This window comes from Dermochelys coriacea, chromosome 6, assembly GCF_009764565.3.
Source record: "Dermochelys coriacea isolate rDerCor1 chromosome 6, rDerCor1.pri.v4, whole genome shotgun sequence".
NCBI classification, from domain to species: Eukaryota; Metazoa; Chordata; order Testudines; family Dermochelyidae; genus Dermochelys; species Dermochelys coriacea.
The window spans coordinates 17,997,282-18,011,334 of record NC_050073.1 but is presented as its reverse complement, the minus strand read 5'-3'; the positions used below and the strand labels follow the sequence as shown (position 1 = coordinate 18,011,334).

The 14,053-nt window shown below is 43.0% G+C and overlaps 2 protein-coding genes across 3 annotated transcripts in view; one reads left to right on the top strand and one right to left on the bottom strand.

Annotated features, from left to right (window-relative positions):
* Nucleotides 1–3,259, top strand: part of LOC119857770 (vacuolar-sorting protein SNF8-like) — a 3,696-nt gene extending 437 nt beyond the window's left edge. The window contains 3 exon segments of the mRNA XM_038407144.2: nucleotides 1,912–2,005; nucleotides 2,669–2,963; nucleotides 2,965–3,259. Coding sequence (XP_038263072.1) covers nucleotides 1,912–2,005; nucleotides 2,669–2,963; nucleotides 2,965–3,160 — 585 coding nt within the window. The 3' untranslated portion in view covers nucleotides 3,161–3,259.
* The window catches only part of TSPAN4 (tetraspanin 4), a 711,838-nt gene that overhangs the window by 368,179 nt on the left and 329,606 nt on the right, over nucleotides 1–14,053 (bottom strand). The gene's annotated exons all lie outside the window — the stretch shown is intronic.

Sequence of the window (14,053 nt, the reverse complement as noted above, 5' to 3'; positions counted from 1 at the left end):
GGTTTTATATTTATTTCCACTAAAATGTATCTTTATTAAATAGAGTTTTTTTAATATCTCTGAATTGTTAATTTCGTGAGCATTCATGGCCTGCCATATAATTTCCATACTCAGATGCGGCCCTCAGGCCAAAAAGTTTGCCCTGTCCTACAACATGCCCCATCCTACAGTTCCATTTAACACTTCTGCTATAACATCTTCTTTCACACCATTTCAAGTTAACAAAGCTCCTTCTCCACACCTTCCACCCCCCCCATGAAAGATAAACATGATTTGTCTACACATGGATCTGGTCTTAAGCATAAGTGACTACACAGGGATCTAATCTGCCCCTCCAACAGCAGGATCAGAGGGGAAGGAAACTCATTGCTCAGCCCAGCCCTCCAGCAGCTTGGGGCCGTGTAAATTGACAGGGCAATCCCTTGAGCGTACATCAGAAGCTACAGCTGGTGTGTTCCCTGCCTCCAAAGCAATCCAGGACACATGCCAATGGGTCTGTCACCTACATGAGGCAGTGACTTAGTACAATAGCTGGGCAGGTGGTGAGGCGTGGAGAACATTATTCTGTCCTCTTGGTTTTTCCATCTGGATATATTATTCTAATGCCTCATCCTATAACAGCATTTTTCTCCAGGAGTAAACCCCCCCCCCCAATTCCTAACTCTACAAAGTATCACCGCCGAGCCTCCACCAGTCCATAAGGCACAGAAAATGCTTTTTCTGTCATTTAATTCTATTGTCCCATTAATGCATGGGGGATTTATATAAGCAACTTCCATGATGCCAGCAGAAACTACTTACAAAAATCCCCTATGCTTTGATGGAGAAGAGAATAATAGATATCCACCACACACAGATGGGGTCACTGTTAAAAGCAAGGAGTTTTACTGACACAATCAGCTTATCTTTTGATTGACGTGGGAGTTGATCCTCTAGTCAGAAAAGTGACTTTAAAACAGGTTGCGTCATTCACAGCATTTGCATCTGCAGCATTATCCCTGATTAAAGAAATAACAATCTGAGTCGGGGGGAAATGTATGACTTTTAAAACAAATGCTTATAACAGCAACTGAAGTAGGCAGGAAGCCAGTTCTGCATACCTATGTTCAAATACAGGGCAGAGTGTAAGCCAATAGGGAGGGAGCACAGTGACGTTTCTGAGTTTTAGCATTTGGAAAGGAAGAGAATTTGCCAGGGTGGGGAAATGCACCAATCACCACCCTGCTCATGGTAGGAATTTTCTTATTTTACCATTAGTGCACAAGCTTTTTCCATTACAAGGAAGCAAAATGGAGGTCTAGGAGTATGAGTGTTTGTATGTATATCTGCATGCTCCAAAGCATTATACAGTTTGGTACATTTTAGAACCACTTTTTACTGTAAAATCAGTGCAACATGTGCAGCATGTCCTGCCCCCCAGAGTAATCACCATGAAGAGACATCTTGGATAGTATGTGGCATCTGGGAGGGGCCTTCCAATACTACGACAGAAAGACATACCCCTGGATAGGCACTTCTGAGAGGTGATACTTTCACATTCCTGGGAAGTATAGCATCTGCTTGGTAACAGCATCAATGAGAAGAAACAGAGTGGCAGATGCTGTAGAAGTCTGATGGCCAAAATAACAAGTGGAATGAAAACAGAGAAAAGGGCAAAGGGATTATGGTGGATAAACACCAGACATTTAGACTATGTGCTTTAACTGAAACCCCAATTTGGAACACAAAGGGCAATATTTAATTAGGTGCATAAGTACCTGGAGCTTGATCTCACAATCCTGAATGGAGAGGAGCCCAAGCGAGGCAAAATGTCAGTTACCAACGGCGGTGGTGTCTCTGTCTAACTCTGGGTGGGTAGGATTTGCCATACTAGATCAGACCACTGATCCCTCAAGTTTCATGTCTACATAGGAGCCTGGTAACTACCTGTTGCTTCAAGGAAAGTGGAAAGAAAACCATAATGCAAATGTCCAAGTATATGCTGTACGTATTCTGACCCCGGCAGGTGAGCAAATCCCATGCTTCAGAGCATCAACCGATTGCCACACTTTTTTTCTTTTTTTTTTCTTTTGTTTTACCATTCATAACTACCGGTGATGAATCTTAACTGGTTCGATGTCATCATGCAAAGACTGTGACCATTCTTTTCTAGGTTCCAAGGAAACTGGTGCCAAGGGGAAACCCTTCTTTGGCATAACTGGTGTATGAGCAGCAGATGGAGTTTAGGTGGTGTAGACAAGGAGCAGTCAGTCAAAGTCCCACCGTTGTGTTCCTTTGCTCAATTCAATGATACTGCAGCCTCTGGAATTTCAATCCATTTCCCCACTGTTTTCTGTATCTCAGATACTTTAAAAAAAAGTCAACATTTGTAAACATTTAATTTGAACGTATTACTGTTGAAAAGTGCCAGATTGACAGCCCAAGTCCTTGACTAGTATATTTATCACAATTTCAACATTGCAGAGTCACTAGTGAAGCTCTACCAGCAGTAGCAACAGTGGGAAAATTAACATAGACCAGCTACTAGTGATTAACCACCATGTCATCTAACGTGGCTCAGAGCAGTACTGCAAATGCATGAGACAGATAAGGACCTACTGGTTTCTATGTTTATACACAGAATAGATACAGTAAAGGCAATTGCAGTGAAAGTTCCCTACCTGCTAAGACTTCTACTATGAGCTGGGTGTTCAGATTATTGAAGTTTGTCTGGCTCTGAAACACAGAAATGGAGGTCTCATAACCCTGGAGGAACTTCATCAGCAAGTGCTAAAGAGAAGAGGGAAGTTTGCCCAGAATGTCAGTCAGGACGATTTCATCCGAGCTATCAAGAAGCTGAAAGTTCTGGGCAGTGGCTTTAGGATTATTCCTGTTGGAGGGACATATCTGATCCAGTCTGTACCAGCTGAACTGAACATGGATCACACAGTGGTTTTGCAGCTGGCTGAGAAAAAGGGGTATGTCCGTCAGCGAGATCAAGTCCAGTTTAAAGCGGGAGATGGAATGTGCCAAGCACATGCTGGAACACCTGCTGAAGGAAGTCATGGCCTGGCTTGACACACAAGCTCCAGGGGAATCTCAGTACTGGCTGGCTGCTCTCTTTACAGAACTTTACTCTCAGAAAATCACTCCAGAGGAAGCAAAGAAGACAATGCCCTGACTGTTAAGAGGAAAACACTGAGCTGTGTGTACCTGTACATATTCTTCCTTTGCTGTTGTATTACCTGAAGTAGGACATTTAACTTTAAATAAGGTTGTTCAAAAAAAAACCCCACATCTCCTAACATGCCCTAACCTTACTGTGATGGGACTACCTTTACACACTCTTCTGAAAAGTCATCTGATGTTAAACCTTTCAGCCCCTGCTGATCCGTGCTAGAGTCAAACCAGCTGAAGTGACAGGCTCCATATCTCATTAGCAGCTCCCTAAACCTATCCATTACCTCTGACATAGCATTTCTTTTCAGATGCACAAATAAATTAAGGTCATGGTCAAAGCAACAGGTCTATGTCACCCTTCAGTAAATAGGTTGGTGGAGATAGCAAATCAACAGTAGCTGCAAGGAACTGGTAAAACACTTGAGGGAAAACAAACCATTTCTGACAAAGGTGAGAATATCCAATTTCCCAAGCCTAAGCACTCCCATGCCCTGGGATTTCTCTGACAGGAATTAATCATATGGTCAGTGTATACGATATATAAGTACGCACTGTAATGGAATAAAATAGCATTCTGTAGATATTGGCCAAGCTCACTGTGAGCTCACAGTTATGACTATATATTAAAGAGAGCCAATTATAGCCAATGTCCCAAGAGTGGAATCATGCTGGTTTGTTACATTGGTTTTGAGCCAAAACAGCAAGTTACTGGCTGAAAGGAATTCTGTTGCCCAGGGGAATTTCTATCACGTGTAATCCTAGCTATGTGGTAGGCAGATGTGGGCTAATGTATCCTAGGGTATGTCTACATTTAAAATGCTACAGGGGCGCAGCTGCAGTGCTTCAGCATAGCTAGTCTATGTCCCTGAGAGGAGGTAGAATTTGCACCCCATAGAGGCACAAATATGCCAATGTAAATTATCAGTGTAGATTAGCCCCTGGATGGCATTTGGAGTGAAAGTCCCAGAACCACTGTGTATAAAGATCCTGCTGCTGCTAATAGCACCAGGGAATCTCAATTACCCAGCAACAAATGATTAAAAAATAACCCAACAACAAAATAAACCCCACTATCAATCTGTTAAAGCATGGAGAACTAGAAGGGCAAAATCTGTTTTAATACACCCACACTGTATTTGCAACTTCATCAACTCTCAATGCATGGTATGCGTATATAAATAAAGTGACTGTGATCATGCTGTCTTTTTAAAGTTCAGCAGCAATGAGGGTGGTAAGTGCACTGTGAGATTTCCACCCAGGCTTGGACTTGTGGAATAATGCAGCCAGCAGCTGGGCTGTCAAACCATGTCAGTCCACTCTGATATCCTTCTTTGACAAGGTAACAAGCCTTGTGGATGGGGAGAAGTAGTAGATGTGATGTATCTCAATTTTAGTAAGGCTTTTGAATTGGTCTCACATGACCTTATAAGCAAATTAGGGAAATATAGCCTAGACGAACCTACAATAAGGGGTGCTCAACTGGTTGGAAAAATATACTTAGAGAGTAGTTATCGATGGTTCCCAGTCAAGCTGGAAAAGCACATCAAGTGGGGTCCAGCAGGGATCTGTCCTGGGTCCGGTTCTATTCAATATCTTCACAAATCATATGTATAATGGCATAAGCCATAGAGAGTACACTTATATGATACCACATTGGAAAGGATTGCAGAATTAGACAGAATTAGAGGTCAGAATTAGAACTCAAAATGATCTTAAACTGGAGAACTGGTCTGAAATAAACAGGATGAAATTCAATAAGCACAAATGCAAAGTACTACATACTTAGGAAGGAATAATCAGTTGTACAAAAACAAAATGTGAAATGTCTGCCTAGGAAGGAATACTGCAGAAAAGGATCTGGGAGTTACAGTGAATCACAAACTAAATATAAGTCAACAATGTAATACTGCTGCAAAAAAAGCCAATATCATTATGGGATGTATTAGTGCAAGTGTTGTAAGCAAGACACGAGAAGTAATTCTTCCACTCTACTGAGCACTGATAAGACCTCAACTGGTGCATTGTGTCTAATTCTGGGCAACATATTTCAGAAAGATGTGGATAAATTGGATAAAGTTCAGAGGAGAGCAACAAAAATTATTAAAGATCTAGAAAACATGGCCTACAAGGAAAGATTGAAAAAAAGATTCTGTTTAGTCTGCAGAAAAGATGGGGGGGAGAGCTGATAATAGTCTTCAAATATGTAAAAGTTTGTTATAAAGAAAAGGGTGATAAATTGTTCTCATTATCCACTGAGGACAAGACAAGAAGTAATGGGCTTAAATTGCAGCAAAGGAGATTTAGATTTTACATTAGGAAAAACTTCTTGTCAGGGTAGTTAAGCACTGGAACAAATTACCTAGGGAGATTGTGGAATCTCTGTCATTCGAGGTTTTTAAGAGCCGTTTAACAAACACCTGTCAGGGATGGTCCAGATAATACTTAGTCCTGCCTCCGTGCAGGGGACTGGACTAAATGATCTACTGAGGTGTCTTCCAGTCCTATATTTCTATGATTCTGTGTTATAAACATCTCTCTTTCTGGAATTCTGCTGTTGCCTATCACACCCAATGCCGCCATCACAACCATTTTGCATTTCTCCCCTTATGCCATGTCCTTCATTTGTTCCTTTCTACTCTGATCAAATGCCTAGTGAATCAAGTCCTGAGTTGGACAGATACACACACAGGCACTGTCAGTGTTGGCTGAGAAAAGGTCTCTAACAAGAACTCACTAAACGCTACTCTGGCCAGTAAGCTGTCACTGAACAAGTATATGTCATGTTCAAGTAGCCAGCATTGATATACCAGATGAAAAATCTCATATAGTATGTTGGGTGGGGGTTGGAAGGTGGCTTCTTTGAGTAGGGTAGAGGGTAGGGGAGAAGGCTAACTCCTTCAGGAATGTAGTGTTGGAAAAATGGTATCTTAAATCAAAAGTCCAGAGAAAATGTTTATCTTGGAATCTCATCCAAATCAGAGAAAAAAAAAAGAAATGTGGCTCTTTCTATACTTATGATGCAGTAAACCCCTGGTGTGTTGCTATCCTAGTTAAGTTCCATGCCCTTACATGGTCACTGTACCAGGTAATTTACCCAGCAAGATCGGAACAGTTCATTACTACATATTGTACAAACCCTTTGAAAAAATGCCAGCATGTCTCTCACATGCTGTGTTCACAGGGTGGGGAGAGGTTGTTGGGGGGAAAGCATTTATCAGGCAGTGTTTTGTAAAGGCAATGGCCACAAACCTGCAGCATGCACTATTTGCCATAGGAAGGTAGAGATAAATGATGCACATTGTCCTTGCAAGAGAGATGTGATCACATCTTGGTTATAGTACTGATTACAGCACTTGCACTTCTTGGGTTCTACATACACTGAAGTCCAACAGCATATACAGGGTGCAGTAAATCTTTCTTGGATGCCCAAGAAAACTTTGCACTAAGGCACAGAGCCCAGGTGGGATAAAACACATAAATCTAGTCCAGGTTAGTTATGACCAGATTCCTGGTAAATTACCTGTTGGTATCAGCAATAATTCAGAGGCACGATCATAGCCACCATTAGGCTCAAGTGAAATGGGTAACAGGTGGGAAGAGGGAGTGCAAAGACTCAACTGTGTTCCTCTTTTCCATGTGCGGCCTCACGAACTCCATAAGGTTTCCATAAAGGGACCTCAGTCAACCAGCAACAGTAACATGATCTGTTTTGCTCACAAGCTCAAGGGTTGGGGTGAGGGGGAGAGGTACAATCATAGAGTCCCAATGAAGCTCAGCAAAGGGAGCACAAGCAGTTCCCTCACTACCGTGGAGGCTGATGAGGAGGGGGCTGGTGGGTAGGGGAGCAGAGCACAGACAGGAACCCTGATTAAAAACAGGAATAGAAATGGGAACCCTGTGTCAGAGTTGATGGGCAAGCAGGAGGACTGGGGAGCCCTGCCTGCTTTTAGCTTGTGCACAGGCATGAAGGGGACAGAGAGAGTTCCTGCTGAAATGACTACCGTATTTTTATTTTGTATTTTATTCTTTTGCCGAGGGAAAAGTCCCCTTCAACCCAATATCAAATTAGTTGATTTCATGGCTCTGTTAATTTCATCCCAGTATTTTCTGTCTGATGACAGAGTGAATTGCTGTCAAGTGAACCAGGGTTATCTCCCCCATGCATTACCAGTCTGGTAATCAGCAGGGAACCTGGCAAGTGGAACTAAGAACAAGGACAAAGTAATCTGCTCTCGGAGGCCCACTGCCAAGAGACAGAGCTGCCAGCCTGCCAGCAGCAGCAGTGCTTCCACCAGGGACTCAGAGCAGGAGCTCCTCTTTCCCACAGGTGAGTGTGCGTCATCTACAGAGCAGCCCATCTGCCACCTTCACTACATGATAGGAACGGAGGGAGAGAGGGAGGGAGAGAGATGGCCAGAGTTAAGAAAATAGACTCTTGGCTTATCTCTGCAGTGGGTGCTCACCAATGCACTCTTTGTCCTGGCTCTTGTGCTTTATTGTTATGAGGCAAGGATCTGGGAGATGTGATGGTACCCCCCTACCCTCCCATGCTGCCCCAAGCATCAATGCCACATTGCCCACATATCCAAGTTCCTAGGGAAACTGCAACTCCTGGTGCTGCTGGCTGAAATTTCAGTGCATATTATCAGGGCTGATTGAGTTAGATTTGACCCTTAGAGTACTCATAGCAAAGCCTGACTAAGCGTGTTACTGGGATAGCTCACAGAAGCTCTGGGATGCAAACAGCACAATGGCTTAGACATGGTGCTCCAGGCTCACTACTAATGGTGTTACCACACTGGCGCTTTAGTCCTTTCCACTAGCCATTTGCAGGCAGCTAATTTGGACTCAGCTTATTGCACTTCAGCCACAGCAGAGTGAATATCAGAGGCATAGGAGCTAATTCACAAAGGGTGCACTGGTGCATAAACTCAAAAAGTCAAAGATCTGAGGTGCATCAAGACTGCAAGGAGCCCCACAGTTTAAATCTTTTATAGGTGTAATGTCTCTAACTTGTTTGCTCATTAATATCAGCTCCAAAGGCCTGAGATTTTTCTACAACATTATAACGAATCATCAGAGCATTCCGCATGCCTCACAACCGGTGCACCACATGCAATGGCCCACTCCTCCCGTATCCCTTTGGAAAGCAGCGCCTTGCCAGGCAGTGTCCACTTCGGAGCCGGCTACATTTCCATCCAGTTGGCTATTTGTTTTTGTAGCACTGTGCCAGGCTAAGGAGCAGGAAAGGTTTCTCACAACAGCATGGGCTCTTTGGAGTAGTAAGTCCCAACTGGGGCCTTATTTATTATTTTTTATTTGTATTTCAGTTGCACCTAGGAGCCCTAGTCATGGACCAGGGCCCTGATGCTCTAGGTGCTACACAAATACAAAACAAAAAGATGGCCTCTGCCACAAGGAACTTATATCACTGTCTTCCTCCCCATCACGGTTCTTCTGGCAACATCTGTTTCCTCCGGCTGCCAGTTCCCAATCACTCTTCAGCTCCAGAAAAAGTTGGTGCAAGACAATCAGGCTGCTGTTACCTAGTATTGTAGAGGTGGCAGGATCTATACAAGGGCAGACTCCCCTTAGGTTGTCCCAATTTAGTGAGGAATGGGCAAGCTAGATGGGAACTGCCCCTAAAATTTAGGCACCATAGGTAGTTGCCTGTGTAGCCTACCCCTAATGCTGGAGTGGGAGGTGGCAGGCATCAGCAACCGAGGCCCAGGCTGAAATAGCCAAGCCAGTTTTACGCACAAAATGAAGCTAGCAGCTGCAAGGAGTATAACGCTCCCTGCTCACGGAAGGGCTAGGGAAGTGGGAATGGGTCCCGTTTTGGTCAGATAAAGGAAACAGGAGCTGGGTACCCGATTGCAAAACCAGAGGGGAAACGCAGAGTTGAGATGGAGGACAAGAAATGTGTTCTTCAGCCTCTCAGTGTGCCACACTGAGGATGAGCATACTCAGCACATGTCCTCTGGGCTGACCACAGCACTCCACACTGCAGGCCACTCCATCTCTTCCTCTCTTCTCCAGCTGCTCTGTGCAATCTCTTTCTCCCCAACTGTGCATGCACAGAATCACAGATGCTAGAGGTGGAAGAGACCTTTCAGCTCATTGAGACCATCTCTCTGCCAATACTGTTGGCTCACCCCACCACCACCGACCAGCTCCACTGCCTTCTGCCCCACTCTCAGTCCCCGACTCCTCTCTTCTTTTCCTTATTTCCCTGGTAAGCCCTCCTCACCAATGCACTTCCCAGCCTCCCTTACTCCAGTTTGTTTCATCTGGGGGTCTGAGGATTCTATTTTTTGTTATCCATGTAGAAATACCCATTCTAAAGGGGCTTTGTCAGATCCGTTCAAGAGGAACACACACGCTTTTGCAAGTGCAAAACTTTGCGAAGGTTATGACCAAGATCAATATTTGCATGACTATTTTTTTTATTTCCAATGGAAATGGTTTTTCATTGGGATCTATACATTCCTGCTCTGATGGAGGCAGCCCCAACACTGCACTAGTACAAGGGAGCTAGAAAGTGAAAATGGCTAGAAACAAAATTAAAACCAACGTCTGCAGGGGGTATTGTCAAAGGGCTGTTTCCGCCCTCTTAAAGGCCCTTTATGTTAGAAGAGAATCATAAAGGAGGCATTAATGTGAGCAACGATTAGACCCAAGGTTGTCATCCAAAGGATACGAGAAATATTATATTTTAAAAAAAAATCCCTTGCAATTTATCAATGTGATGTGTAATTAGTAACAAGAATGGAAGAGCTTTTGGGGTGTTTTAATAAATGTATGATTTGATTCCAACAGCGTGCCTTTAATTTTAAAAGAAAACATTTTCTACACTCATAAAACAAGAAAGCAAGAAAAAGAGAGTGGAAAAACCATTGGTAGAACAAGTCAGCCTGATAGGAAAGACACAGCCAAGAAATTGTGCCATGAAGGCAGGAACTTTAAAACATTTCTCAAAGTCAAAATTTGAAAGATAATCATATTTTTTAAAAGAACATTTTTCCTGTTCTGTACATTTGTACATTACCACAGCCCTGGCCATCTCCAGCTCTGCACTTTCTGTACAACTCACTTTCCATTTCCTCAGATATGCTGACATCTCTTTAAAAAGCAATATTATTCACAACTGCACGGGAAATGGAGCTCAAGCTCAGAGTCGTGCACAAGATTATTCTGAGCTTTGAAATGATACTAAATTTAAGCTGCAATTCCAAGCGGCTGCAGAGAGACTGGCAATGTAATGGCTGCCTTCCCCGACCCCGGCACTTCCCTCTCCCTTTTGCCACATCATCCCTTGTGTCAGCCCATCAGGACCCTTCAGATTCTTATCTGAATATTCAGATCAAATATCGGCATCAAATCAAGTTTTAATCAAGCATTCAAATCACTGCAGGCAGGCTCACTTGGCAGCCTCAAGAACAGCACCCACTTAAGTGTGAGGTTTACCGATGTGGTGTTGGAGCACTGATGCAATACAAACATGAAGGGCCCTGACACAGGGTAACTAGGTAGTTCAGATCAACTTGGCCTTAGTACTTCTAACACAACACAAGAGACTCCAAACTTTGGGGCACAGAAGACTTCATAGGTAACATCCCAGGAGACCAAGGCCTGCACCTAATTTACATATACATTAGTGGACCTCACCTGCTTGTCTAATACCAGACTCCTCCTTATAGGCAATGGAGGCTTGCCCTCAAACTGTCCACCCCTGCAGCCTCACTGCCCCTCAGAAGTTCTGATTCGTTAGCTGCTCTCCCTGGGCTAGGCAATTAGCAGAAAAGCCAAAAAGGGGCATGGGGATAGTTCCCACACAGTACATACTATATTCATAAGCTCGCTCCTGCATTTAGCTCTGACAGCAGCCCCAGCAATACTGAAGTGAAGAGTTACATTTTCTGGAGAGTCAAACCTTTTTGTTCAACATGAGGGAATGGAGCTTTTTTCACCTGGAAATCATTAAAAAAATGGATATGATGATGAAATATTTCATAGATTCATAGAAGTATAGGACTGGAAGGGGGACCTCAATGGGTCATCTAATCCAGTCCCCTGCATTCAGGGCAAAAATATATATGTATATTTTTGGTTTTATGTAAGAGTCCTACACTTGTTCCTATTCACTCAGAGTCTCCCCCATATCCACAGCCATGATAGGAGGAATGTACAATTGGTCCGTCTAGTCCAACTCTGATTCCTGGTATAGCCCACCCACCTTTTTATGAGATGGCATAAACCAATATTTGTATGGAGTAGAATTTTCAAAAGCACTTGCCATTGGTACAACTCTGCTCCCACAAGTCAATGAAGTTTTACTTTTGACTTCAATGGGAGCATAGTTAGGTGAATGATGAAAGCGTATGAAAATTCTACCCATGAGTTCTGCAGTACTCAGCCATTCCAATCTCCATTGAAAGTAGCAGAATATTAATTCGCCATTGAACGTTTGTTTTTATAACTAAACCTTCCCTCTCAAATGTCATCTTGGTGCCTTAGCACTCAACATGACCAGTATGTTTTTCTTTCTTGTCACCCTATCCTTTTGGGGCTCTCTGCTATCCCAAGGTTTGCCCAGACCATTATTGACATTCCACATTTTTCCTTATTTTCAAGCTAGAATCAGCCCAAAGATAGATGGATTTCCCCTCCCCAGCCACAGGAACCCATTCAAATCTGTTGCACACATGCTCTCCCACGTCTATTCCTGGTGGTAGGATAAAGGGATTTATCATTTACCCCACCTACCTCAGCAGGTCAGTTAAATATTGTGCAGAGTAACAAAGCTGTCAGTCAGTCAGTGAATATCGGCACAATGTTACTCCATAGTCAGTACTCAAACTCTTTCATTTGTCAGGAAGACATAAATAAAAACCAACTTCCAGAGCCAATGCACACATTCTCATTACCATTTTAAAGTGGCAGGATAGATTGTCTTATAGGCGGATTCTGAGTCAAAATGTTCCCCTTCTCTCCTTTGTTCGAGATAAAATAGAAGTCATGGTTGGGTGGTTAACAAATTGTTGATGTTACCCCCCACAAAGGAGAGAGGCTCTGAAGCAAAACAGTCCTGATTCTGGTGTGCAGAGGAAAACAGCCCTACAATTCATACATATGTAAAAAAATAAAATAAGACAGATTGAAATTCCTATCTGTAATAGGCAGTCTGTAAAGTATAAGGCACTCTTCCAGCCCTACCCATGCTAACAAACATCAAGCACACCACCACTCTCCGGCATGTGTTAGAATGATACATTTCCCCCCTCCCATTTTCCTTTTCTTGACAAGATTAGTTTCTCTGAGATGAAGGCAAATAGAAGAATTGGCACTGATGCATATAGTCCTGGGTCTATGATAAGCACAGACTGAATGTCCGCCATACTGAACAGTGCCAAACATCTGCTGGGCTCATGTGAACTAGATTATGGGGTTTTGCTGTTGGTTTATTTATTTTATTTTTCTTTGGGGAACTTAAATTAAGCTCCAAACTTCATTCCACTTATTGTAGGCTAAGTACCTTAACTGAACTTCCTGTATTTCTGGTCATGAGTTTCAACGAACAAGGAAGAGGGACTTGACTGATCAGCCCATATACCTTACATATCTGGAGATCTCAGCCTCTCTTGAGGACATCACGCTCACAGCCAACTTTTTAACAAGAGCAGTTAGAACAAAAGTAAAGGTTATTTATATAGCAGGACTGCATATTATTTATGGGCTAGATATAGCACCTGTATATCAGGCTGAGAAACTCACCATTCCCTGACTTCCCTCCCTAATGCAACAACCCATCCAAAGAGAAAGACAGACACACCCTGGTTGCTGCATTGATAGGAATAAACCCGTGGCTGTTTGTGCTACTTGTACACCCATCTACCAGTACATGTGCTTCAGGGTTCTGATGACTAGAACTCTAGACCCACTCCCTTCCTGCCTTAAAGATTAGCTTCTGTTTCTCATGGGACACTACTGTTTCCCATTCAATTGCGCATAATCTAATCCACCATGGACCCTGGTCTACAAACTCTAGCCTTGTCAATGTAAGACTGTAGTTTGGAGAATCACCAGCTCTAGGGCAGTCTAGAGTCCCTGCCAACGTGTCTTCTTTTCTCTAACTGTTGGAAATCAAGTGAGATCAAACTTAAAATATAAAAAAAATACCATATACAGTGGAGTCTGTACACAGTGTATGTACAATTTTCCTTTAATTCGAAGTCGGATGGCTGTTGTTTGCAATTCTGATAGGCATATCTGGAAGTTAATATGTCTTGATATGGTTGACATGGTTAGCAATGCAAATGACAAATCACTTTGGTAGCAAAATGCTGTAATCAAGAGCCTGCATCCAAAGCCCATTGAAATCAGTGGGATTCTTTCCATTGACTTCAGTGGACTTTGGACTCTGTTTCAGTATGCCAGTATAGACTGATTAGAGTAACTTCTTACGTATTTCAATGGTAAGTGATAAACTCACCATTTTCAGGTACCAAATATTGGATATGAAATGCAAATCCAGATAATAATTAAAAGGAGGCAGCAGGCACTAGGTGGTATAGCTGAAGTCTTAGTATGACAAATTGGTACGGCTGCCTGATATGGTCTGGGAATCAGTGCACGTTGTGTTTTTAAAGCTGATGACACATGCTAAGGAAAGAATTTAAACGTACAGCCTCTGCTGACAGAGTGATTAAGTTGGCAGAATTTCAACTGGAGAAATCCCTATTCACTCCTCACCCCTATTCCTTCCTTAAATGTATTCCAGAACTACCACCAGATGGCCCCTTTCAGTGTGAACTTGTACTCCTGTCTCTTTTATGAGACAAGATGTCCCACATTCCATTCCTACAGCAAGCTGCAGGGAGGACATCTTCCTTTA